Below are 25,472 nucleotides of genomic sequence, written 5' to 3' on the forward strand. Positions count from 1 at the left end.
GCGGATGGCGGAGGAAGCAGCGCCGATATCTCAGAGGTGTACAACCGAGGAGGCGTGCGCCACTGTTCGCACCCAACGGCCCGCGGCCAACGAGTACATCCCTCATTTTTGGACGTCGCGGCGCGCGTCGCGTCCGGATCCGCGACGGCGTTTCTCACGGCAGTCTGGCCCGACGAGATATGGCGATAGCGAGCCGCCGTGAGATGAGATAACGCAGCGATGGAGGAGTGGCGTGCCACGGTGCGGGAGTGTGCTTCGCGGCGGCGTGACTAGAAGTTATCTGTTGTAAACAGGTGCATGCCTGATGCCTGAGGATGGGAGCGCCGCAGGGTGGATGGCTGAGGGTCGAGGTGCGAGGAGCACGGGGGCGGCGATGAGCAGCAGAGCCTCGAGTCGATCGAGCAAAAGGGCAGAGTGCTCGAGCGTGAGCGAGGAGAGACGGGCCGTGCGGAGAGAGGTCAGGCGAGGCCGAAGGAGAGGGGGAGATGGGTGCGAGAGTCCGAGGGGCTGTAGTAGATCTGTGGGGCTGCAGGTGCAGGCGACGTGTGCATGATCACATGCAATCGTGCACTTGGGCACTCGCATCGTTCACTGGGCTGATCGACAATGCACAGCTCGCCGTCGGTGGTGAGCGCCTGTGGCCTTAGGCCCGTCCTCCTTACCGCACTGGCTCTTGAGCTCGTGACCCGTGCGAGTCGTGCGAAGCGAAGTGTGGCAACGAGGGCAACGAGGGGTGCCATGGGGGTGGCGCAGTTCGAGGTCACCGCGCCGGCGGCAGTGCAAGAGTAGCATGCCTCCGCACGGCACGCTCGGCGCTCGCGGATAACGAGGGGGGAGGCGATGAGCTGAAGAGAGGAATGGGAGGAATCAAGGTCACACGAGCGCCACCGATCCATCCATCCACCGTTTGACTGAGACGCTTTGGACGCCATGGACGCCCTTGGCGTCGTCGACGCCCTGCTGCCCCTCGAGGGTGACCACTCTTCGCTTCGAACGCTTTCACTCACGTCACGACGCTTGAGAGCTTGGCGGCGACGACGGCGATCTCAGAGTCCGGCGATCCGGCGACTCTCAGTCTGGGTCCTCTTCACGAAGGGATACAAGAAGCAATCGTGTTGCGTCTGCTCCTTGTCTCATCCCACTCATCTTCTCATCGCATTCATCTCGACGCACTCCAGCTCTTACTCGTTACTCTTCACTCTCATCTCGCCACGACATCGCAGTGCTCTTGTCTCCCGTGCACTTTCAACGTCCTCAACGAGACCTCCAGAACCACATCATCCATCACTCTCCTCGCGCCACCCTCTGTGTCCTCCCCTCACTCCCATCAACCCCCGCACACACCGCACCCACGGTCGTCACTGTCACAGAACAAAGCACAGTGCCCACTGCTTCCACCTCCCCACAGCCCCACTCGCCACTCGCACACTCGCCGCCAACACACTCCGATCGAGTCACACGAGTCACCCCGCTCAGCGACACATAAAGCATCACTCTCACAATCAAGCGTTGCTCAAATGTCCCTCCTCCGTCTTCGACTTGCCGCTCCTCCACCTAGTAAGCGAACTCCTTCTCTCGCTCCGTCCTCTGCACTCCACGCCCAGTCGAGCTCACCCCAGCCATGGACTACCTCACAGTCTTCGCCACTCGCAGCCTCGTCCTCTTCCCCCGCAGCAGCAGCACCGCCACACCCGTCCCTCCCGCCAACCACCAGCGCACGCTCTCCCCTCACCCCGTAGAGATGCCCCTGTACGCGCTCATGCGCGACGACACACACTGTGCATGGTACCTCGTTGACCGTGTTCTCGAGGCGCCCCGTGCCGCTGGGGGCGTTGCTCGTGAGCTTGAGATGGAGGCAGAGGTGCTGGTCTGGGAGCAGATTGACCGTGCCAAGATGTTTGGCCGTGCCCTGGCCCTGTTGTTCGGTAGCTCGAGCAACGTGAGCGAGGAAGAGTTGCGCGAGCTCGCCGCCAAGCATGGTCTAGGGCTCGCGGTGCCGTCCGGCGGTCTCCTCCCAGTTGTCCAGCGGCACTATCGGGAAGAGGCCGCACCCATCCTCGCCTGAAGGTGATCCGTCTCTGTCTCGCTCCCGCGTCCATCTTAGCCGCCCAGGCCGCCCATATCTGCTCGATCAGTCCTTCCTACCCAGATCACCCACGCGATACCCCAGTCCAAGCGCACCATGTGACCCTACTCGCAGCCACTACAACACCAACTGAGCTCGAGTAAACACCCGAGCCATGCTCTGGTCACCCTCGATGCCCCATGATACCCTCGGTTTCCCTCCAGTTGACACGACCGCAACCACTGTATCCCTTTGTCCATAGCAATGCATGTTTGTTGGGTTCCAGATGCGGAATGATTAGGCGTGCTGGCGTCGTGGCATGCGTGGCGTGTGGCGGTGTGGCACGTGAGTCTGGAGGATTGACTGCTGTGCTGGTATCTTCACCAACCGCCTTACGCGCTTACGCCTTGTCGCCTTATCACTAATTGCGAGATACAAGCATTCCTTGTCTTCTCGCGAGCAGTAACAAGTAGAGATCGGACGCACGGTTCACTCGTGAGGTCCTGTCCAGACATGCTTTGGATGTCTCGAGTGTGTCGTAGTAGTATCCTAGTCTCAGGCAACCGAAAGATATCCTCAATCGTGGCCAATCCACATCCAACCCCCAGTGGCAGCTGTCGGACTCCATGGCAATACATTCACTCTCACGTCACTCCTTAGGAGGTTACACTCACAGCCTTTCCCCTCTATCCTGCCCATACTCATCCTCCCCATATCCTACGAACCACTTGCAACGCACATCGACCAAATGGATACTCTGGTAGACACGTGACCCGGACACCCCCCCCCCATCTCCGCACCTCCACTCCGTCATAAGAATCTGGCGCTAAACATTCACACCACCCCATCCATCCACCATGCCAGACAACTTTGAGGCCGGTGCGTCGCTGCGTGTGCTCGCTGACCCCAGAACTGCCGGACGAGGTCCACGCGCTGCTTGCGACTGGTGAGTGTGGGAGGAACATGGCGGCGAGGGAGGCGGAGGCTGGGGCAGGGCCGGAGCGGGAGGCAAGAGCAGAGCAGAGCAGGAGCAGGAGGCAGGCAGTATGAGGCAGGATGTTGCGTGATGCGGCGGAGTGAGGCTATGGGACGGATGCGGGTGGATGGATGGATGGCGGAGGATGGGCGGAGGGCGGAGGATGGCCGGTAGCGCGAGCACGGACGGGTGACTGCCGCCGCCCGTGCTGTTCATACTGCTCTACGGCTCTGGTCCACAGTTACCAGGCGTCCGGCGCCGCTTTCTCGACCCATCCCGTGATCGAGTCTGACGCCAGCCGACAAGGACCGCGAGATCCGTCTCAACCGCGTCGCGGCCGCCGAGAACCAGAAGTTCCTCGAGCTCGTCCGGTCCAAGGTCAAGGACGTGCCCCTCTTCTGGGCTGTCACCCTTGTGAGTTTCGGGTTGTGAAGCCACCTTGTCTTGACATGGAGGCAGGTTGTGGCCCTCTCACTTTTCTGTAGTGGGCTTCATGCTGCTTCGCGCAGTCTCCCACCTCTCTTCTCCTTCCACCGCAGCGTCTCCTACACCCCTTGACTGCGCCATTTCTCCTATTCATCAGTTTCGCGGGCAGTCCTCCCCCTCCTGTCTCTCCTCACTTTGCCCACTCCGCCCTCCTCACGGCCCACTCCGCCTCGCCGCGCTCTGACACTTATGCCAGCTCTCACACCCCGAGATCGGACACGCGGCATCGACCACCAGCGACAAGGATGCTCTCAAGTACCTCACGGACGTGGAGCACATCCAGGACGTGAACGACCCGCGCGAGTTTGAGATTGTTTTCGTGAGTGCTCAGTCGCGGTCTTGGCAGCACAACTGACTCCAGCACTTCAAGGAGAACCCGTTCTTCACCAACACCGAGCTCCGCAAGAAGTACTCGCTTCCGGCAGGTACCAAGCCCGCGCCCGCCGACGGCAGCATCACGGACGAGATGCGCGCCTTTGAGGCCGGGGACCTCGAGCCAAGCGTGCGTGCCTCGAAGTGAGAGAGGGCAAATGCTGATGCTATCCGTCTTTGCGCACTACCTGACCAAACTGCCTGCACCCCCACCCCCACCCCCACCCCAACAGTCCATGACCATCGACTGGAAGGAGGGCAACAACCTCGTGGCCAAGCACCCCCGCAAGCTCGGCGAGGACGAGGACGAGATCAACGGCGACATCGGCTCGTTCTTCCACTTCTTCACTGAGAAGGCCGACATCCTGAGCCTCGGCACCACGATCGCCGACGTGCTCGCCGAGCCGCTCGAGTTCTTCTCGAGCGACCCTGCGGGCTTTGACTCGGACTTTGACGAGGAGGACGACGAGGAGGAGGGCTCGATCGACCTCGGCGACGACGACGAGGAGGACCAGCCGCAGCGCAAGAAGCAGAAGAACGAGTAGGCGGCGGGAGAAAGGGCGGCAGCTTGAGCCTGCTGCCTGCGATTCGATGGGCGCTGTGCACAAGTGTCAGCCGTTGAGCTGTTCGTTCAGTGTCCCTATTTGTCTAGTTTACTTTCATATCTTTAGAAGATGAATGCTTCTGCTTGTTTTACGAAGAGGCCTCGAGGCCTTGAGCTTAAGGCGGAGGCAAAAGTCGCGTCGGCGACCTTGGTGAGCCTGATCGGCCCCCGGCGACGTGTCGGAATGCAAATTGCCGTCCTTTCCGTCTCACCTTGTCACGATGCGGCGAGCACGACCACGACACGGGCGATGCGCATCGCCTGCGCGGCCTGCGCCTGCGCGCGCGCGCTCCGCCCTCGCCCTCGCCCTCCTCCCCTTGCTCGCGGCGCTGCTCCTCGCCCTCCCCTCCTCCGCTTTCTCCCTCCGCCCGCCACACGACACCCGCACATTGTCAGACGCACAAGTGTCAGCGCTGCTCAACCTGCCCCCCGAACCATGGAAAGCAGTGGACGCGGGGCACATGGAACACCTCCTCGTCGAGCGCGTGTGTAAGTATGCACCCCCGCCTTGGCTAACCACAGCGGGCACGCCGGGCAACAAAAAGGTCCAGAACTACCTCTCCTCCGTATTCACCAAGCTCGGGTGGCACGTCGAGACGGACACGTTCAGCGCGTCTACGCCGCACGGCGAGGTGGAATTCACGAATCTCATCTACACGTTCGACGCGGCGGCGCCGCGCAAGCTCGTGCTCGCGGCGCACTTTGACTCGAAGTGGTTCGCCGAGGGCGGCTTCATCGGGGCGACGGACAGCGCCGCGCCCGTCGCCTTCCTCCTCGACACGGCCGAGGCGCTCACCCCGCTCCTGTCTGCGCGGCGCGCGCGCGTCGCCGCCGGCGCGCCGCTGCTCACCGCGCACCTCGACGAAGGCGAGGCGGCGGAGACGAGCCTCCAAATCGTGCTCTTCGACGGCGAAGAGGCGTTCCAAGCATGGACCGCCACGGACTCGGTGTACGGCTCGCGCCACCTCGCGGCCAAGTGGGAGACGACGTATCTCGCCCCCGAGCTCCAGCGGCGCCGGCAGAGCCCGACGCCGACGGTGCTCGACGGGATCGACGTGCTCGTCCTCCTCGACTTGTTGGGCGCGCCGAACCCGGCTTTGCAGTCGCATTACCGCGGCACAGACTGGCTGTTCGACGCGCTCGCGAGCGCCGACGCGCGCGTGCGCCCCCTCACGAACAGCTCGGGCGAGTGGTTCGCCGCGCAGCGCGGCTGGGGCGGCGGGATCGACGACGACCACCGCCCGTTCCTCACACGCGGCGTGCCTGTGCTCCACCTCATCGCGAACCCGTTCCCGGAGGTGTGGCATCGCATGGCGGACAATAAGGACGCACTCGACCTCGAGACGTGCCGCAGGTGGTGTGCTGTCATGCGCGTGTTTGTGGCCGAGTACCTCCACCTCGCGCCGGATGATGGGGTAGTGCGGCGCGAGGACCGCAGCGAGGAGCCGCAGGGACGAGCTGGTGAGTCCGCGTCGCGGGGGCCGTTGACCCCAGTGAGCGACTTGTAGAGCTAGCCGCATAGAGTAGGTCATATCATGTACATTTGGCGATGGGGCGAGCGGGGGAGGGCGACGAGAATGAGAGTGCTCTGACTGCTATGTGAATGGCGTGGCTGAGGACGACGCAAGGAGGCAGGCAGCTCATGCCTCTCAGATCCTCCCCGCTCCTCCGCACGCGCCGACGCCTTCCGCTTGGCCGCCGCCTTCCGCCACGCTTCATTGCCACAAAGCGCGCCATACCGGTTGACTGCTGACAACCTCTCTCCCAAGGCCAGTACCACGGCGGTGCTGGCCCTACCTCCCTTCACTCGCTCTCCTTCACCTGCTCTCGTTCACCTCCAGACCCACTGCTCCTCACGCTCCCCACCCTTTCGACCCCACCCCCCCGGCCTTTTCTAGACGATGCATTTCTACCCGGCCTCGAGCGCTTCGAGGCCGATGGCGTGGTCGTCCTCCACGCCAGCCACTAATGTTGTCGTCCGATTACTCCTCCTCCTCGATGTACTTGTGGCGGATGTCCTTCCACAGCTTCTGCAGGGGTTAGCAGTGAACACGTGCGAGGAAAGCGAGGAGGGTGGTTAACGTTGGGAGAGCTAGTAATCTACACGACCTTTCTTGCCGCCTGGCCGCCTAATCCCTTAACACCAGGCGTGCCGGTGCATCATCAGCCTGCACCACTGCACCCAAGCACACGCCACCCTCCCCGACGCAATCTCAACTCACGCCCTTGTTGTGCTTGTCCCACCAAGCCGAGGTGACGGTGTCGTACGACAGGGAGAAGGCAAAGGCCGACGCGAAGACGGCGGGGACCATGACCGAGTTACGGCGGAAGAGCACGTTGTAGATGGCGTTGGACTGTTGGTGGGAAAGAAGTGGGGTGGGGGTCGAGCGCGAGCGCGAGCGCGAGCGCGGGCGAGTCGGAGTGAGGAGGCAGGACGGAGGAAGGTGGAGAGGTGGGGGCGAGGTGGACAGTTGATTGGTAACAGTCGTCACGTATCGCACGGACGGGGGGGGGGGGGGGCGGAGTGGAGAGGGCGTTCGGTTGGAGGTTGACGCGCGCGCGCGGAGTGGACGCGATGCGGGATGGAAGTGGATGTGTCGGACAGGATCGGGGTGGGGGTGGGGGCGCGGGTAAGCGATGAGGGCAAGTGTCAGCACGGGGGGCAAGCATTGGGGTCAATGGGAGGGGGAGGGGGGAGGTAACGCACGAAGGACATGGTGGCGGGGTTGTTTTGGAGGAGAGAAGAGGAGGGGAAAGTGGTGGTGGTGAGGAAGCGAGTTGGGACGTCGAGGTCGGGAGTGGCAGCGGTGTGGACGAGATGGCCCGAAATGGTGCAGGCTGGATTGGCTGATGGCTCTGAGCCGCCACTCGCTCGGAACTAGCGGACATATGAGGAGGGGGGGCAGAGTGGGATGAGAGGGGAGGTGGAGGGAGTGAGAGTCGCGTCGCGTGGCGAATTGATTCCGGGTGGTGGCGAAGGGGCCAGGGTGGATGAGGTGGGGGGCCCAGGGCTCCCGTCCATCGATCCCATCCAAGTCGTCTCCTCCTCCCTCCCCCTCCCCCCCGCCACGCACCACGCAACACGCAACACCATCACCTCGTCCTCCTCTCTCTTTCCATTCTACTACTACTCTCTCAACAACAACAACTACCTCCCCCCCCCCTCCCCCCTCTCTCCACATCATCGCCAACATCCTCCCCGTCATCATCACCCTACCCCCCCCTCTCATAACCCTCTCACAACCTTCCGCACTAGCCTCCCACGCTGCCTGCGCTAAATCCCCCTCCGCCGCGTCACACACCCAAGTGGTCAAGGCGTCAACTTGCCCTCAACGCTCGCCTCTTGCTCTCTTTCTCTCTTTGATCTCCCCCTCTCTCACACACTTACACACGTCTCCTCCTCTCCTCCTCCCCTCTCCTCGCTCCTCTCACCGCCGCCGCCGAACGCGACCCCAAACCCAGCAACAGCCCCCGTGCCGCAGTCGCGTCTTGGAATCTCCCACCCTCAAACACGCACGCGCGCGCCTGCACACCAAACTCTTTAGCTGCTCCCATCAGAGCAAGCATCTCTTCATCTCCCCTCGAGCTTAACCATCAATGAAGGGGCTGAAGAAGGCCGTGGTAAGTCGCGTTCAATCTCCCCTCCCCACTCTCCCTCACTTGCCCGCCGCTTGTCTCATCGACAAACCACCACCACACTGGTCAAGGCACGGTCGTTTGACCCCCTTCCCATTGTCCACGTCAGACTCGCGCGCGCCGTTGCTTACACCTTTATACAGCTGTCACGGACGTCCAAGGCTTCAGACAGCAAGATCAAGCCCTCCAACTCGAAGCAGTCCAACTCGCCATCCCCAGGCCCATCCTCTCCTGGCCCTGCAAGCGGTCCCAACAACAACAACAACAACAACCCCGCAACTGCCTCGGCCCCAACTGCTGGCAGCGGGCCCCAGGACTCGCCTTCTTCTGGCAATGTGAATGCTGCAGCTGGGTCCTCGTCACTCACTGCTCATGCAGGAGCGCCGTTGACCCCCCGCCGTTCCCCCGTCTCTGACAAGACCCAGCCAGCACCTCCCCTCGTGATCATCTCGGGCGCACCCCAGCCACCACAGTACTCTGAAATGCCCGCCGACCCCATCCCACACTCACCCCACGGCCGCCAGTTTGGCTCACCAGACCGTGGTCCCGACGGTCAACCCACCCCGCCAAAGGCAAACAACCCCCTTAACCGCCTCCGTCAACCCAAGGACACGATCCCCATCGTCGGCAAGACGCCCCGCAAGCAGCGCAGCTCGCGCTTTTACGTCACCGAGCGCGTCGAGATTGAAAAGCTCCCCCACTTTACAGAGGTCCGCCCAGAGGAGCGCAATGCCTTGTTCATCCGCAAGCTCCAGCAATGTAGAGTCGTTTTTGACTTTAACGACGCCAGCTCGGAACTCACAGGCAAGCAGATCAAGGCTCAGACCCTCCATGAGATGCTCGAGTACATTACTCAGCAGCGCGGCGTGATAACCGAGAACATTTATCCAGAGGTCGTTGGCATGGTAAGCGCGCTTCTTCGCTTTTTTTTGATTGCCTTGTTTCTTTTATCGCATCAGTTGGCTGACAACAACAGTTCTCGGCCAACCTGTTCCGCTCCATCCCACCCCAGGTCAACCCAACGGGTGACGCGTTCGACCCCGAGGAAGATGAGCCCGTGCTCGAGCTCGCATGGCCCCACCTTCAGATAGTATACGAGTTCTTCCTGCGCTTTGTCGAGAGCCCTGACTTCAACACGAATGTCGGCAAGCGCTACATTGACCAGGCCTTTGTCCTTCAGCTCCTCGAGCTCTTCGACTCGGAGGACCCTCGAGAGCGCGACTTCCTCAAGACGACACTGCACCGCATCTACGGCAAATTCCTGAATCTCCGAGCATTCATCCGCCGTTCGATCAACCATGTCTTTTTCCAGTTTGTCTACGAGACCGAGAGACACAACGGCATCGCAGAGCTGCTCGAGATTCTTGGCTCGATCATTAACGGTTTTGCCCTCCCTCTCAAGGAAGAGCACAAGATCTTCCTAACCCGCGTCCTTCTCCCGCTTCACAAGGCAAAGTCGCTCGCGTTATACCACCCCCAGCTCGCGTACTGCGTCGTCCAGTTCTTGGAAAAGGACCCGATGCTCACTGAGGAGGTCATCCTGGGCCTTTTGCGGTACTGGCCAAAGGTCAACTCGCCCAAGGAGGTCATGTACCTAAACGAGGTCGAAGAGATTCTCGACGTCATCGAGGGCACCGAGTTTGCCAAGATCATGCAGCCGCTCTTCTCGCAGCTTGCGCGCTGCATCAACTCGCAGCACTTCCAGGTCGCCGAGCGCGCGCTTTACTACTGGAACAACGAGTACATTGTCAACCTCATGGGCGAGCACATTGCCGTCATCCTCCCAATCGTCTTCCCCGCCCTTTATCAGAACTCGAAGCAGCACTGGAACCGGACGATCCATTCCATGGTCTACAACGCTCTCAAGCTCTTCATGGAGATCAACCCTGAGCTCTTTGACGAAGTGCAGCACAACTACAAGCGCGAGCGCAAAGAGGAGTACGACCGAGCGGTCGCCCGCTATGACGAGTGGCTTGCGGTTCGCGAGCAGGCCATCGCAAACTACAAGGCGAGCGGCTCGACGCAGCCGCTTCCAGAGCTCCTCTCGCGATCGCCACCGCCGCGTCCTGAGCCGTTCGTTGACGACGGGGATGGGTCGGTCGATCTTACGGCCAATGGCTTCGATGTCAGCGAGAGCTTTACGCTCGACCGGTCGATTGCCGACGACATTGTGCCCGTGGCTGACCCGGGCATTGAGCAGCGGAGCGTGAGTGCTTCGCCGACTTCAATGCTGACGGGCAGCCTGATTCGCCCGTCTTGAACGCGGCGGCCACTCCGGCCAGCCAGCAGCAGACGCCCCCACACATGAGGAGGAAGTCGGTGCTGCCTATCGACCCTGCGGTGATGCGGGATCTTGAGGTGAGTTTTGCTCATCTAAACGTGCTAGCCCGTTAGCTAGCTAGCTGTGTGGCTGAAAGCACAAGCTGACACCCACAGGCCCACCGCAGCCTCGATAACGAGGGCGCTGCCGCAAAGACACAATAACTACCCTCTGTCGTCCGCGGCCGTCTTCTCTTGGCATTCTGAATCTCTCTTTCTCACTCGTGTATCCGTGGGGCGGCGCTCGCTTGGTCATTCGCCCCTCATCGACTCTGCAAAAGACCGCACCTGCCGGCGTCTACACTAAACATCACATGTCACGTCGCCCTCTACCTTTAAACATTGATACCCCTTCCACCCTTCTCCCCACGCTTAGATTTCTGGAAGAAGAGCGGGCATGGCCGGGCATAGGGTTGATCCTGTCCTGCCGGCTGAGATGTACACTATGCATGCGTGTCCGTAACTCGCTCTCTCCGCTCTACAGACTCACGCTCTACTTCTTCTTGCCCGCGCTCTCGCGCTTGGCAGCGACGCGCTGCGCCTGGTCCTGCTTGAGCGCGCTCGCAATCGTAGCCATCATATCAGGCCTCTCGCGAAGGTAATTAACGCGTGCGCGGCGCAGGTCCTTGATCGGTCCCGTCCGCCCCTCTGCGCGCCGCACAATCTTGATCTCCTTGATCATCGGGCTGCACACCTTAAAGTTCATCTCGATACCCGTCTTGGCGACGATGTTGCGCAGCGTAAAGCTCGTGTCGACCCCGCGGCGGCGCACCTTCATCAGCACGCCCGAGAATGGCTGCACGCCCCCCGTCCGGTCCGACTTGAGGTACGAGATGACGGACACGACCGAGCCGGTGCGCAGGCGCTCGCGCGAGCGCCGCGCAAACAGCGTCTTGAGCAGGCCTTGGGGGTCCACCTCCTGCCGCAGGCCAGCGTTGACGTGCTCCACGACATGCCACCCGTTTTTGGGCGTCAGGAGGTTCTGCGGAACCGGCGCGGGCGCCTTGGGCTCGGGGAAGGTCACGTTGGCGGAGAATGGGTCTGTTGTTAGGTTAGGATGTGGGAGGTGTGCGGGAAGTGCCATGAGCACCCGAGAAGAATGAGATGCTGCTAGGAAAACTGCGCGCGCGTATAAATGCTGACCTCGGACGATGCACGTCGAAGCCTCGCTGCGCGCGTTCACGAGGCGCGGACAGACTTTGCAGGTGCAGCATAACCCTCGTGCTACTCACAAGCCAACGCGCGCGCGCTCGACGCGAACCCGCGGCTGGGCCCTGCGGTGCGGACAAGGTCGCCGAATCGTGCGAGGGGGCGGGCCATGGTTGGTGACGGTGTCGGAGTCGTGGTCGCTGCTGTGATGTTCAAGTTCCAACTTCTTTGCTCGGAGGAAACGGGGAGTGATAACCATTGACGTGTAATTTTCCCACGTGCTTGGCTCACCGGGCCGAGACAGAGTCGCACCAACAATCCAATGCAGTCGAGCTCATCTCATCCACTCTCAAGCCATCGACTGCATCGTGTTACACTCCCTCGTCCATCCTGCCATTCCCGGGTCCATGTACTAGACACGACATGAGCGACGGCGACCTCGTGAGTCAATCCTGGGGCGTGTCGCCACCCACAGCCCTTGCTGCCCTTGACATCAATTTGCATTTCCATCGTGTTTGCGAAGGACGATGATGCCTTGTCTGGACTATCGCTGCGCTGCATCAACCTAGCGGCATCTACACCGCGTCGCCTCCGCTCACACCAGGCCGCTAAGAAAGCCGCGCTCTCCAAGGCCCTCTCGGCCGCCTATCTCGAGCACCAGATCGCCGACCTCGAGTCCAAGGTCAACGCCGTCGGCATCAACGGCGATGCGTGCACGCCCGTGACGTCCGCCTGGCCACGCAGTCCAGGGCACGCCAAGCGCCCGGCGCAGACGGCGCACGCTTTCCCTCCGCTGCCGAGTGGCGGGCAGGACCCGCGCTCGCCCGGCCTGGCAGGAGCAGGAGTCCAACATCGCACATCGCCGGCGGTTGGTGGTCGTTCCGGCCCACCCCCTCCTCCAGGTTCACCCACCGGGCCCCCTCCAGTTGCATGCGCGACTCCCCACGCAGCTGCCCAGCCCCGCCCGCCCTCGTCCGCCGGCACGCGTGACCTCGTCGACTCTCACTCTGCGCGTATCGACGATTCGGACGAGGACGAGGATGTGTGGCGCGTCTCTGTGGTCGACGTCTCCGCGCTGATGTGGGCGCCTCGCGCCGTCCGCTCTCTGCTGCAACGTGGTGGCGAGGTCGTCATCCCCCTCGACGCAATACGCACTCTCGACATGCTCAAGAAGGGATCCTCCGCCGCGGCGGTGGCGGCCCGCGCCGCCGCCCGCTTCGTCGAGCATGCGTCGCGTAACCACCGCCCTGTTTCTGCGGATCCCTCGCTCGCCGTCCAAGCCTGGACGAACTACAAGCGCGGTCGGGGCCTCCGTCTTCAACGTGAGGGCGAAGAGCTCCTCCCGCCGCCTGGGGTTGAAGCTCCGCCGCAATGGGTGGCGCGCGTGCTCGGCTGCGCGGCGTTCTTCCGCCGCATCAACCGCGCCGAAGGCGCCGACGAGATGGCTCCAGCCGTCCTGATCGCGCACCCGCCTCTAAGCGCCGAAGTGGGCCCGCCGCCTGTCGACGAGCGCCGCACAGCGCCGGAAACGACGACAAACTACGCCGACCGGGCGGAGGGGTACACGCTCTCGCTCGAGGCCGGGCGGTTCGAGCTGGGCCTCGAAGTCCTGCGCGACGAAGAGGGCGAGCACGAGCCGCCGCGCCGGCGCCGCGAGCGGCGGCGTACGAGAACGCGCGGGCGCGGCGGCGGCCCCGAGCCCGAGCAAGTCCGCATCCTCTTGCGCCGCCCCGAGCCTGAAGAGCCCGACGTCCCCCTGGCCCCGCCGCCGCCGCCTGTTCCCCCACCGCCCGGACCTGGCCCGCCTCCGCACGCACCACATCCGCCGCACCACTCTCACCACTTCGAGGGGCGCGGGCGCGGGCGCGGACGTGGGCGAGGCAGTCGCGGCCGCGACCGCGGAGGCGGGTTCACGCTGCTGCAGCGCCCTGGCCCGCCGCTCGCGCACCACGTCCACGCCGCTGAGGAGAAGGACAAGCCCGAGCGGCGACATGCTCGTGAGCGCCGTGGTGGCGGCGGCGGCGTTGTCGGCGGAGGCGGAGGAGCTGGAGGCGGAGGCAGTGGTGTAGGTGGAGGTGGAAATGGAGGCGGAGGCGGAGGCGGGCCGCGCGAAGGCGGCGAGTTTGGCTGGCGCCGCGCATATGCGTCCAACGACGACCCGCCGCCCGCGCCCGCGCCCAAGCCCCGCGTCGTGCTCCTCCAACGCCCGCCGCGCTAGTATCCTTGACGGATCATCGCGCCTGTCCGCACCCCGCACCGCCGCCGCGACATCGTCCCGACGCCCCGCGTCAAGCCCTCCCGAGCGAGTGACGAGTCTGCGTGCCTGCTATGCATTGTTGTTCGCGGAGCGGCGTCGTGCTGATGCAGAGTTGGCTGTGCTCACTTATGGGAAGACGCACGGCTGACGGAGGATACGGATGGCCCCTGACTGACTGCAGGACCCACTGCCGGCAGGCGCGGCAGGAATGATCTAAGCCACTCAGAATGGGGGAGGGACCATCTCGACAATTATCGCCGCCTCAAACTGACTCGTACCCACTCATGGGGCGTAGCACCGGGCCGGCACAGATTAGAGGTGGACCACAGCTACAGCCTCAGACGCTGGCAATATCAAGCACGAGAGCGTCACGGATACGTAAGCCCTCAACGTCCGTGTACGCGTTTGTCTCCATCGGCCTGCACGATTGCATCCGGCTCGGCCCTCCACAGCAGACATACATACACTAACAATACGGACATGACTATGATATAACTCGCTTCTACGACTGGCTGGGCGGCTTGGGGCTGCTCCGCACACCCTGCGAGTGTACGCTGGGCGAGCGCACGAACTGCGCCTGCAGGTTCTGCAGGCCCATCTGCGGCGTCGCGAGGCCCGGCGTCTGCATCCCCGGCGTGCCGGGCACGCCGAGCCCCAGCTGGGCCTGGGCGGCCGCCTGCGCCTGTGCCTGCGCGACGGCCTGTTGCTGGGCCTGCGCTTGCGCGACCGCCTGCTGCTGCGCCTGCGCTTGCTGCTGCCGGAGCATCTGGATCTGCAGCGTGCGCACCGTTTCGGGCGTGACATTCGTCCCGTTCGCCTGCAACGTGTTCACTATCGCCTGCAGGTTTGCCTGCTGCTGCGGCGTGAGCGGCGGGCGCGCGGCGAAGTGCATCGGCACAGAGGGGATGCGGCCCATCTGCTGCGCCTGCATCGCTTGCGCCTGAGCTGCTTGCGCTTGCGCTTGCGCGACGGCTTGTGCATGGGCTTGTGCTTGCGCGTGCTGCGCCTGCGCTTGTGCTTGCGCGGCAGCTTGCGCTTGCGCTTGAGCAGCCGCTTGCACCTGCGCGGCAGCCTGGGCTTGCGCCTGCGCCTGAGCAGCAGCCTGCGCCTGAGCCTGGGTCGCCGCCTGCGCGACTTGCTGTTGCGGACTGGCTTGCACTGCCGGATGCATGGGCGGAGATGTATGCGTGTCGCCGTTCGGAACCTCGCCTGCACTGGCATATGGCGAAGCGAGAGCGCCGGGCTGGCTCTGCGGTGTACCCATGTGGGCCGCTTGCTGCCGCACCTGCTGGGCTGCCTGGGCTTGCGCTGCAGCCTGAGCTTGCGCCTGGGCTTGCTGCGCTGCGCGTTGCTGTTGCAGCATCTGCAGTTGCGCCTGTGTCATCTGCACCTGTGGTGGTCTGGCCCCATTCGGCACAGGACTGGCTTGCGCCGCAGGCTGCCCGTTCACCAGCTGTTGCTGTCTCCCGTTGACGGCCGAGGCCGCTGCAACGGCATTGAGCAGCTGCGCCTGCGCCATGTTCCCATTGGGAGGGACTGGAGGGCGGACGGGCGGCGGGCGCGCCTGCTGTGCGTTCGCACCGGCCATCATCTGCTGTTGTTGTGCCCGCATCTGCGCGGCATGTTGCTGTCGCTGCTGCTCCTGGAGAAGGCGGCGCTGCTGCTGCGCCTCCTGCATGCGCAAGTCGCGCTGGAATTTGGCCTCGACAAGCTCAAATGGCGTCGGCGGCTGCCCGTTGGGATACGGCACCATGCCGTGCGACTCGTGGACGTTGATCTCGCGCGGCTCCTGGTCCTTAACCGACTCCTTAATCTTGTTGTCGCGCCGACGAGAAAGCCGACGCATTGCGTCGTACAGCGCCTGATGCCGCACTGCCTTCTTGGTTGTGCCCTCATAGCGTGCTGCCTTGGCTGCACGCGCCTCACGCTTAGACAGGCCGGGCGGGGGTGGCGGCTCCATCGGCTGGCCTGGCTGGGCGGGCGCGCCATTCGCAACAGGCGTACCTGGCGTGCCAGCAGCTTTGGTAGGCGCAGGCGTCGGCGTGTTTGCAGCTGGCGTCTCTGCGTTGCTCTTGTTCTTGCCTGGGCCCCAAGTCTGATTCCAATGCTCGTAGCAGTCGTATGCGGTGCGTTTGTCGGACGGGATCGTGTCCTTCTCGGTGTTGAACGCGTCCGCCACCAGCTGCCAGTTGAAAGCGTATTGTGATACGAGCTTCTGCAGGATCTTGTCCTCCTCCGGCGACCATATGGGATCAGGCCGAGTGCCGTCGGGCTTGGCCTGCGGGTTGTGGTGCAGGAAAGGACGCATGTTGCGGCCGGCGAAGAACGTCGCGTTGCACGCAGCGACCTCGGGCGCAATGTCCGTACTGCCCTTGGGGTCCTCGTACCATGGCCCATCGCGGATATCCCAGACGTCGTCGGCGTCAAAATGCGATCGGGCGGGCTGGAGGTGAGAGACAAACACGGGACGGATATCGAGTATGCGCGAGGTATGCGCCAGGCGACTGCCGCTAGTCTGGCCCTCGTCCATTCGTCTGTGCACCTTGATGCCGTCGGGAGGTGTTGGGCCGGCAAAGACGCCCAGGTCCGGGAAGAGCTCCAGAAGGGATGGTGGGGGATCATCCGACGGTGGCGAAGGGTCCTTATCCTTGTCGTCTGTGTGTTTATTCTCTTTGGAGGGAATCGGAAGCGAAGAAAGGTCTGCTGTGGGCGCCTCGGCGGGCATGTAAAGCAAGGGTTGCCGCACGCGTGCGAGCTCCTCGACATCCTTGAAGCGCTTGGACAACAGGAGACCGTTAGGGAGCACGATGGCCTCGGGGCTGGGCTCCTTCTTCTCCTCGGGCTTGGCCTCGCCCTCCTTCTCGGCCTTCTCAATGTCCTCGAGGCCAAGGCCGGCGTCGGCATCATCCTCCTCCTCGCCATCGGCGTCTGCTTCTCCGTCCGCATCCTCACCATCGGCGTCTTCCCCATCCGCATCTTCCCCGTCGGCGTCCGCAGCCGCTGCGTCAACATCCTCCACCTTGACGTCTTCCGGCGGTTTGTCTTCTGGCCGGTCCAGAATCTCATCGAGCACCTCAGTCCCAGTCGGATCGCCTCGTGCATGTGCGCTTTCCTCAGCCTCCGCTTCGGCCATCTCGGCGTCCTCTGCTTCTGCGCCAACTAAGAGCTCGACGTCGTCCTCAGCGCTCTTATCGGCCTCCGTTCGCCCGGGCACTGCAACGTCCTTACTCGATCCCCACCCGCGGCCGCCGACCATGAGCTCAGCTTTTTCTGCTGGGGAGCTGAGGTGCCACTCGACGGCCTGGTATGCGAACTCGCGCGCCACGACGCGCTTCCATCGCCGCTCCTCGCTGAAGTCGACCTGCATCCATTCCTGTCGTCAGTTGATCCCGAATGCGTAGCGAGCACACTCGCCAACTCACCATCTCGTCGAGAAGAAAGTCCCAGTGACCCTTCGGTACTGGTGGTCCGCGGTGCTTCTTGGGTTGGCGCAGACTCCAGCGCCCAGCCGCCTTCTTGGCCTCGATCCGCTCCATGACTCGCATGTGGCGCATCTCAGCCTGAGCGACGCGCCAGTCAGCCGTCAATACGACCTTGTGCGAGCGTGACAATCCGCCAGACAGAGGATTGAGTCCGAACATGACACTAAGCTTGTACGTGTCGGGTCGTCCCTCATTCTTGCTCCCGCGGCGGCGGGAGTGTGGAACAGGTGGGAGTTTGGAAAGGTGCGCCGAGTAGTCGTTCTCTAGTGGCATAAGAACTTTGTGCGCCTCGCTCGGTCCTGGCTCAATAGCAGGATTGTAGTTGTCCTGCGGCTCCCATGGGGGAACCTCAATCTCGCTGCCGAATGCGCCTAAACTAACGGCGCGGCGGGGAAGGATCTCATCCAATGCGATTGTCGCGCGCGGCTCGACCGGTCGCGGAGCAGCCGGGGTTCCGTGTCGGCTTGCTGCGCGAGACGACGGTCTTGAGCTGCGCCGCAGCTCCGGGGCAGGGGGGATGGATGCGGGGACTGATGGCGCGTCGGGGAAGTCGATCGTGCCACGCGGGGGAGAAGGAGGGGGGATCGGTGGTATCACTACACCCGCGACACCCGCAGCGTCGATAGCGTGCTCGGTCTTCCACGCCTCGTAGTCGTCGGGAGGCTCGAGCTCCTCAACACCCATGCTCACATCCATGTACTCGCCGGCGCGCTTACGCTTCAACAGTCTGTATAGGCCGCGCAGCGCAACGCCATGCTGCTCCTTGTACTCGCTACGGTTAGTTGTGTCCTGCTACGGCGTGGTGACGCACCTCGCGAGGACATTTTTGGAGTCGAGAACATCGTGGACGGCGCCCGCGAGCTGCCATGGCTGGGGTCAGTAAACAAACATGTGGAGACGCACAGGGACGTCCATGGGGCGGGCGAAGTATTGGGTGTCGAGCGGCGGATGTTTCACGAGGGGGTGGGGGGGGGATGCTGGCGCGCCGTTGCGGCGTAGTAGGGGATGCTGGGCGGCGGATGCTCGGAGATGGGTGCGGAGCGGCCACGGCGGTGGAAGAGGTCGTGTTGAAAGTGCAAAGACGGACAATCGGTTAGGCGTGGAGGTGAGGGGCACGTGGCGGCGGGCCTAATATATCCGGGGTCCCCGCGACGCGTCGAGATATAGACATGAGTAACCTTTGTCTTTTGTTCTGTATCCCGCACCTGGTCATTCTTGTCTTTTGCCACTGCCTACAGAAGTACATAATGTCGACGCCCGTCATATCAGGCCCCCTGTCAGGCGAGTTTATCTCCGAGCTGCGCGAGCGCAAGCCCGACGCCTTCAAGGTCAACGGCACCCGCCCTCTCCGCGATGACTCGGATGACGACCTCGCCGGGCCAGGCGTCGGCATGGTATACAAGGCCAAGGGGAACATCCCGAACACTCCCCTCAGCGCGAGTGTTATCAGCGCCGCCCTAGGCGCTCTCCTTGGTGCCGGGCTGTTCGCCGCAGCTGCCCCCGTCTGGCGCCTCACCGGCCTTAGTGAGGCGGGCTGGGCCCGCCCCCAGCTCGGCGTCTACCTCGCCGCCATGGGACTCTTTCACCTCCTCGAGTTCTGGACTACAGCTGGATGGAACTATCACAAACTCTCTGTTGACGGTGCGTAATCTCGGGTTGCTCCCCTCACAGCACGGGCTGACTTCAGCTTTCCTCCTGAACAATGGCGCCCACTACCACTTCGCCCACGCTACGGGCCTGATCGAATACATGCTCTCCTCGTACTTCTGGCCAGGCAAGTTCCGGTCATATTTTGCCTCGCTTCCCCTCCTTTGCATTTGTGAGCTACTTACTGCCTGCTTAGCTGACAGCAGTCGCCGGCGTCATGCTTCTTGGCCAGACGTTCCGCGCCCTCGCCATGGTCCAGGCCGGCCACAGTTTCTCGCATGTCGTCAAGCGCGTCAAGCTGAACGACCACGTTCTCATCACACACGGTGTGTACGCGTACGTCCGGCATCCTAGCTACGTCGGCTTCTTCTACTGGGCGGTCGGAACGCAGCTCTTGCTCTCCAACGTCTTCAGCACGCTCGCCTTTGTTGTCGTGTTGGGTCAGTTCTTCGGCTCCCGCATCAAGGATGAGGAGGTGTGGCTGCGCAATTTCTTCGGCGAGGCTTACACCGCGTATGCCAAGAAGGTCGGGTCTGGCCTCCCGTGGCTGATGAAGTAGTCTTCTGGGTATGGGGTATGGGCTGCGGGCATGCATATAATCTAGTGCTTGCGCCTAGTGGGGCGCTTGGGAGGGGGCGCATCCTCCTCATCCGAACTCTCCTCCTCCTCTTCGTCACTCACGTCGCCAGCCGCCGCGTCGGCATCCCAGCCCTCGTCGTCATCCGGGTCCGCCCCGTGATCCTCATAGTCGAACTCGTCGTCGTCTTCATCTTCGTCCTCGTTCGCCATGGCGGCGCGGCGCCGCTCCAGCGCCTCCTCTGGGTCGACATCGGACAGACCGTCGACATCGACGTCGCTCTCAGCCTCCTCCTCGACATCCTCGCCCTTGGCCTTGGCCTTCTCGGCCTTCTTGCGCGCGACATTCGCGGCCTGCTCTGCGCGGCGGGCGTCGCGCAGTCGCCTCCGCTCGTCGTGGGCGCGCTGCTGGGCCGCGCTCTGGCTCTTGCTCCGTGCCTCGAAGTGGTGGAACACGGTCTGTCCCTCGCCACGCTTGCTCCCCACCAATCCCTCGACAATCTTGACGAGCTGCAGCTCGAGCCTGGGCCCCGTCTCCAAGAGACGAACGGCCTTGCGCTCGCCCTTGCGGTTGCCGCGGCCGACATAGTCCTCCGGAAGCTCGACGGCGTTCGAGTCGCTTTCTGCCTCGCTCGCCTCGCTCTCGCTCATGCTGTCGTACCCCTCCGAGCCGGGACTGCTCCCTCGCCGGCGTAGGAGATAATCAGCGATGTCGTCGGCGCGCGTGAGGTCCGGGGCCTTGGACGGGTTCAGCAGCTTGCGCACGCGGCGCGAGACGCCCTGCGGGCGCACACTGATCGTGAAGTGGCGGATGCTGACCAGCCCCGTGCCGTGGTTGTACGAGACGAGAAGGACGCGGCGGAAGGTAGGGAGGGCGCTCTTCTCCACCTGAATGGGAGGGAAGAGACCCTGGAACATGGTCGACACGAGGCGGAGCTGTGGAAGCGCCGGACCCTCGGTGGGCTGCTGGAAACCGTTGAGCACAAGGAGAGGGGGGTTGCGGTACTCGCCGCCGGGCGACTTGGCGATGTTGCGCAGCGTGCCACGCGCGTTCGTAATGTCCCTGTACGTCAGCGGATGATGCTTAGGGAATCTCAGAAGAGAAGCAGCTCACTTCATGAGCGAGTAGCGGAGCACACGGAAGGTGAGTGTTGGGCCCTGCGGGAGACGTGCGACGCGGAGATGCACGTTCGCGGCGTCGGTGAGCGTAAACGCCATGAGGTGAGTGACGCCGAGAGTTGGCGCGATAGTGAGGTAATCGCGAAGGCGAGCGCCGGGCCGCTCGCGCAGACGAGTGGCTGTGTTGGGCTCCATGACCTGGCGAACATCGCGCACGAGAGCCTCTACTGATTTTGTGACATGGCCGGACTGTCGTCAGACGTGATGGCTGCGAGATTGTGCAGTGAACGCACCTTGATGACGAACGACTTGGGGGCATTGGTCTCAGCCTCAGAGGGCTGGGCACCCTTGAGATGGGTCCTGTTCTTTCTTCTGCGCTTTCCCATTGTCGAGAAAGAGATGGACGAGTGAAGTGAGTGTTATTAGCTGCAGTTCGAGGTCAACGGTGGTGGACATGGGAGCGTCCGAAATATTGTGAGGGTCCCTGGGTGGCAAGGGTCACACGTCATTAATTGATGGTTATCACACGCGAGCTCCACGAGGTTTATTTATCAGATATGACGGATTACAATCCACACTAATAGCCTATGGCTGGATTGTAACGATCAACCCTCGCGGCTTGAGTGTACCACTGTATCTGTTTGTCCTCGTCGCTCCGAGACCGCTGAAGCACGCCGCATTGCAGAGCCTGGCAGCGGCAACATCCCCGGAGGCACGGCGTCGTACACTCATATTGTCGGGGCTGTCGGCTTGGCGCAAAGTTGACCCGGCGCTGGGGCCCCAATATGGTCCCCCCACTTTAGGCTAAAGCAGTTCGGCGTCGGCTTCTACGGTCCGGGCGGTCACATGCTCCTCCTCAACTCTCTCTTCGCCCCACTTCAAAATCCACCCGACGCTCTCCATCTCGGCCATCTCTTCTCCCACCCAAGCCCCTCATGTCGCTGCGGCTCCCTCTTCTGCGCCCGGTCGGCCTCCGCCCGCCTCCCCTGCGCGCGCACCTCCTCATCCGCCGCTACGCCGACCAGCCAGACGCCTCGGAGAAGCCCAAGAAACGCCCCCCGCCCCCGCCACAGGCGCCCCTTGAGCCCACGACATTCGACGGCAAGGCGGCGCCGCGCGAACGGGCTGTCCTTCGCGGCATGCCGGGGACCATGAGCCCATGGGAGCTGGAGCGGCAGCACACCCGTCCACGGAGCAACCGCGCTGGGCCGAGGCCTGTGCCCAAGCCCAAGCTTGACGAGCACTTGTTCAACGAGAGCGCCGCGCCGCGGGCCGTCTACCAGCGCCCCACGCGGGATCTGCCCATGGTCAACGTGAGTCTGGGATGAGGGCGGTCATGAAGGGAGGATGCGGAAGGGATGGTACGGGGAAAAGCTACAGCGAGCTCGGACCGGGATCGGTAACTCCGCCGTTCCGAGGTGCCTCGCCGAGCAATCATAATCGTCGAAGCATAATCAGAGGCATCGGCGTCGCTGGCGGCGCTCTGTGCGTCGAGCCGCTCGAACGTGCGCGTACCGCTCCCACTCCCACTCCCACGCCATCGGCGAGCACAGGGGCCGGTGGAGCCAGCGGAATGCGATCTACACTGTTCCAGCACCACTGACGCACAGCGACGGATAGGGTTGTGGATCACGCTGGGCCTTGTAGGCCTCGGCGCATGGGGTCTCTTCATTCTCTACGCAACGAACAACGAGCGCTACAGCTCGTCTGTGGTGCGCCAGGTGTCGTTCCAGCTGCGCAACAGCCCGGAGGTAGCCCAGCTGCTCGGCGACCACGTCCGCTTTTCGCGTAACTACTGGGGCTTCGGCGAGCCATGGATCGCCGGCGGCATCAACCTGATGCAGGGCCGCATCGACGTCAAGTTCCGCATGCGCGGCGACAAGCAGGAGGGGACGGTGTACTTTACGTCGATCCGGCCGTCGCAGGGCGCCCCTTGGCGGATTGGTGAGTTGAGCCCGTGGCATTGCCGGTCGCTCAGCTGACGATAGTCCGATACAAGGTCATCGGCGAGTACGGCGACGTCATCCGTCTCGAGGACAAGGCTGTGCGCCCCGTCCTGCCTGACGAGGAGGCGGCTGAGATGCCATCAAACCCCGAGGCTGATGCCGCACTCTCGACGTCCGCTGGCGACAAGCACATTGCACCAGCACTGGTCGAGCCCGCCCACGTCCAGCCCAACAACGCGGTTGCGTGGATCCCCTCGACAAGGGCCGTGTAGAAGTAGAGCATCTGTACATTCTTCAATGCATCTCAACAACGGGCATGAGCTAGTGTCAGTACCTGTCGTCATCTCGGGACCGCGTGAGACAAGGCAGCGGATATCCGACGACATTCCGACCTCCACCGACGTGATCGCGTGAGATATCAACGTCGAAGATATCGATCTGTATCTATCCCTCCCACACTCCGCATCTATCCCATGCCCAAAGTGTGCGCCTCCTGCTCGATTGGCCTGTCGCCGCTGATACCAGTGTCCAAGCTCTCCTCATAGACCTCAACGGCACCCTGCACGTCGGGAGCACGCCGACGCCTCGCGCTGTCGCGGCGCTGGAGCGCCTGCGCGCCGCGCGCGTCCCCTTCGTCCTGTGGTGAGTCCGAGCTCCCGCCCTCCTTCCTGCAAGCGCATAACACCCAGCTCGAACAACACCCGCGAGTCCGAGACGCGCCTCCTCTCAACGCTGGGCGGCATGGGCCTGCGCGCAGCCCCGCACGAGCTCATGACCTCTCTCGGCGCATGCCGGGCGCTGGTCGAGAAACGAGGGTTGACGTGAGTCTACTCCGCTAGCCGCTCACGCCAGACCATTCCTCCTCTTGGCGCCCGACGCGCTCGACGAGTTCAAGGCGCTCCCCGCGCACCCGCCGGCCGAGTGCGATGCCGTCGTCATCGGCCTACACCCCCCCGGGTTCGGGTATGAGAACTTGAACACGGCGTTCCGGATTTTGAAGCAGGAGCCGGTGGGCCCGGTGGACCCGGCGGAAGGACGTACGGCGGCGTCGAGCGCCGCCGTGTCGAGACGCCCCTCCCCCTCCCCCTCCCCCTCCCCAAAGGGGAGGAAACCGGTCCTCATCGCCCCGCACAAGGCGGCGTACTCGCAGGCGAACGCGACCGCCGCGTTCCCCGCCGGCCTGTCGCTCGGCATCGGGCCGTATGTCGCTGCGCTCGAGTATGCGAGCGGCGTCAAGGCCGAGGTGGTGGGCAAGCCGACGCGCGCGTTCTTCGAGCTCGCGCTCGCGCGGTTGCGGAGCGGAGGGTGGGACGGGGAGGACGCGGACGTCGCGATCGTCGGGGATGATGTCGACAACGACTTGGGCGGGGGCGCGAGAGAGCTCGGGCTGCAGCGCATCCTTGGTGAGGTTTTGTTGGGACGACCTGACGCCAGTGCGGACGGGCAAGTACCGTCCTGGGGCGGAAGAGGGGGCACATCCTCCTAATGGCGTGTATGATTCATTCGCGGATTATGTCGACGTGATATTGACATAGAGTCTAGAGAGGATGAGCATAGAGATAGCTTTGGAGCATGTAGGCGCAGTGCAGGCAAAGTGTAATGATCCATGCAGAAATGTACAGTCTAGTTGTCACCCTCGAGCGGCATGCCTGCGAGGAGCATCTTGACGGCAATCTCGAAGAGGTAGTCGAGGCACTCGGCCTGAGTCTTGGCCGACTCCCAAGTAGGCCCTGGTGTGAGCGGCGACTGACAACGAGCTCTTAAGAGCACAGCACTTACCCCACACATACACGCCGTGCCGGCGCACAAGGATGGCCGCGGCGTCGGGGTAGGTCGTCATGGCCTCAGCCATTGACTCAGTAAGGTCCTCTTCGCGCGCCGTATTCTCAATGATGGGCACCTCGAGGGTGTTGAAGTACGCGAGCGTCTTTCCAACGCCACCGAGGCGCACGCCCTTGATCATCTCCTGGTGCGAGATGCGGAACGACTTGGCGCCCTTGCCGAGGAGCAGGGTGAGCATGACTGGTGTGAGTCGGCATCACACAGCTACGCACCAGCATGCTGCGAGTGCGTGTGGATGCAGCTCTGTGCGTCGCGCTGCGTGAACGCGTTCCAGAACAGCGGCGTGCACTGCGACTCGGAAAGACCCTGTCATCAGCTCGCTCGGCATGGCCGCACCTTCTTCGAAGGCACGCGCACGAAGTCGCGCTTGCTTCCCGGCTTGGGGACGGAGCTCTGCGCGAAGGGCAGCACGAACATGTGTTCGGGCAGGATGCGCTCCTTCTGCACACCGGACGGCGCGAGGTAGACGAGGGGCCTGTGGTCAGACTCAGACGCCGCAAAGCTCACCCCTGCCGCATGCTGATGCCGCCACCGGTACCGGTGACCCAGCCGAGCTTGTAGAACTCGCGGCAGAGCTCGGGGATGAGGTTGGCGGGCTGTCGGTCGTAGGGGCAGAAGGAGAGGGGGAAAGCCAGGTAACGCCGGGGCGATGTGAGCGAGCATGGCCAAACAGTGTCAGCACGGGCACAGCGAGAGGCGAGGCGAAACTAATGGCCGTGCCACTCCGCAAGAGCAGACAACCCGGTGACTCACATGCTCCGGGTCCTCGGACTTGACGAGGGCCTCGGCGGCGGGAGAAAGAGGCTCGATGTCGCCGTAGCCTGGGAGGGTAATGGGTGCCATGGTGCTGAAAGAACGAGTGAAGCAGACGGAAAGACAAGAGGTTGCAGGACAGCAAGAGCCGGGAGTGGGTGTCAACAAATCCGTCCAACTTTCAAAGTGGAGGCACGTGCGAAATGCGGGGTATCCTCTACAAATTCTAATGACGACTAGTGG

At 63.1% G+C, this 25,472-nt stretch overlaps 9 protein-coding genes across 9 annotated transcripts; 6 read left to right on the forward strand and 3 right to left on the reverse strand.

The window, feature by feature from the left end:
- Nucleotides 1-1,517: 1,517 nt before the first annotated feature.
- On the forward strand, nt 1,518-2,065 carry COLE_07050 (uncharacterized protein; the record flags this gene model as incomplete). The annotated part of the gene is made up of 2 exons (XM_018426242.2): nt 1,518-1,557; nt 1,620-2,065. The coding sequence occupies 2 exons, from the start codon at nt 1,518-1,520 to the stop codon at nt 2,063-2,065; spliced, it is 486 nt and encodes a 161-aa protein (XP_018275728.1).
- A 2,659-nt stretch (nt 2,066-4,724) lies between these two features.
- COLE_07051 (uncharacterized protein) lies at nt 4,725-6,011 on the forward strand (the record flags this gene model as incomplete). The annotated part of the gene is made up of 2 exons (XM_018424385.2): nt 4,725-4,992; nt 5,026-6,011. 2 exons carry the CDS (start codon nt 4,725-4,727, stop codon nt 6,009-6,011), a joined length of 1,254 nt encoding a protein of 417 aa, XP_018275730.1.
- Nucleotides 6,012-8,100: 2,089 nt separating this feature from the next.
- Nucleotides 8,101-10,533, forward strand: COLE_07052 (uncharacterized protein; the record flags this gene model as incomplete). The annotated part of the gene is made up of 4 exons (XM_018420905.2): nt 8,101-8,124; nt 8,283-9,044; nt 9,116-10,345; nt 10,381-10,533. The coding sequence occupies 4 exons, from the start codon at nt 8,101-8,103 to the stop codon at nt 10,531-10,533; spliced, it is 2,169 nt and encodes a 722-aa protein (XP_018277629.1).
- A 418-nt stretch (nt 10,534-10,951) lies between these two features.
- Nucleotides 10,952-11,778, reverse strand: COLE_07053 (mitochondrial 54S ribosomal protein bL19m; the record flags this gene model as incomplete). The annotated part of the gene is made up of 2 exons (XM_018423649.2): nt 10,952-11,499; nt 11,691-11,778. The coding sequence occupies 2 exons, from the start codon at nt 11,776-11,778 to the stop codon at nt 10,952-10,954; spliced, it is 636 nt and encodes a 211-aa protein (XP_018277628.1).
- Nucleotides 11,779-12,030: 252 nt separating this feature from the next.
- Nucleotides 12,031-13,825, forward strand: COLE_07054 (uncharacterized protein; the record flags this gene model as incomplete). The annotated part of the gene is made up of 2 exons (XM_018426812.2): nt 12,031-12,048; nt 12,212-13,825. 2 exons carry the CDS (start codon nt 12,031-12,033, stop codon nt 13,823-13,825), a joined length of 1,632 nt encoding a protein of 543 aa, XP_018277627.1.
- A 4,912-nt stretch (nt 13,826-18,737) lies between these two features.
- Nucleotides 18,738-19,552, forward strand: COLE_07055 (uncharacterized protein; the record flags this gene model as incomplete). Its single annotated transcript, XM_018425003.1, has 3 exons — nt 18,738-18,987; nt 19,034-19,165; nt 19,200-19,552. The coding sequence occupies 3 exons, from the start codon at nt 18,738-18,740 to the stop codon at nt 19,550-19,552; spliced, it is 735 nt and encodes a 244-aa protein (XP_018277625.1).
- Nucleotides 19,553-19,593: 41 nt separating this feature from the next.
- COLE_07056 (uncharacterized protein) lies at nt 19,594-21,074 on the reverse strand (the record flags this gene model as incomplete). Its single annotated transcript, XM_018420904.2, has 3 exons — nt 19,594-20,632; nt 20,684-20,937; nt 20,982-21,074. 3 exons carry the CDS (start codon nt 21,072-21,074, stop codon nt 19,594-19,596), a joined length of 1,386 nt encoding a protein of 461 aa, XP_018277624.1.
- Nucleotides 21,075-21,623: 549 nt separating this feature from the next.
- On the forward strand, nt 21,624-22,906 carry COLE_07057 (uncharacterized protein; the record flags this gene model as incomplete). Its single annotated transcript, XM_018423648.2, has 3 exons — nt 21,624-22,001; nt 22,299-22,632; nt 22,677-22,906. The coding sequence occupies 3 exons, from the start codon at nt 21,624-21,626 to the stop codon at nt 22,904-22,906; spliced, it is 942 nt and encodes a 313-aa protein (XP_018277623.1).
- A 1,351-nt stretch (nt 22,907-24,257) lies between these two features.
- On the reverse strand, nt 24,258-25,319 carry COLE_07058 (uncharacterized protein; the record flags this gene model as incomplete). Its single annotated transcript, XM_018423647.2, has 6 exons — nt 24,258-24,364; nt 24,414-24,656; nt 24,689-24,782; nt 24,813-24,951; nt 24,984-25,072; nt 25,230-25,319. The coding sequence occupies 6 exons, from the start codon at nt 25,317-25,319 to the stop codon at nt 24,258-24,260; spliced, it is 762 nt and encodes a 253-aa protein (XP_018277621.1).
- Nucleotides 25,320-25,472: the final 153 nt, after the last annotated feature.

Source organism: Cutaneotrichosporon oleaginosum (genome assembly GCF_008065305.1).
Source record: "Cutaneotrichosporon oleaginosum strain ATCC 20508 chromosome Unknown ATCC20508_contig06, whole genome shotgun sequence".
In the NCBI taxonomy this organism is placed as follows: Eukaryota; Fungi; Basidiomycota; class Tremellomycetes; order Trichosporonales; family Trichosporonaceae; genus Cutaneotrichosporon; species Cutaneotrichosporon oleaginosum.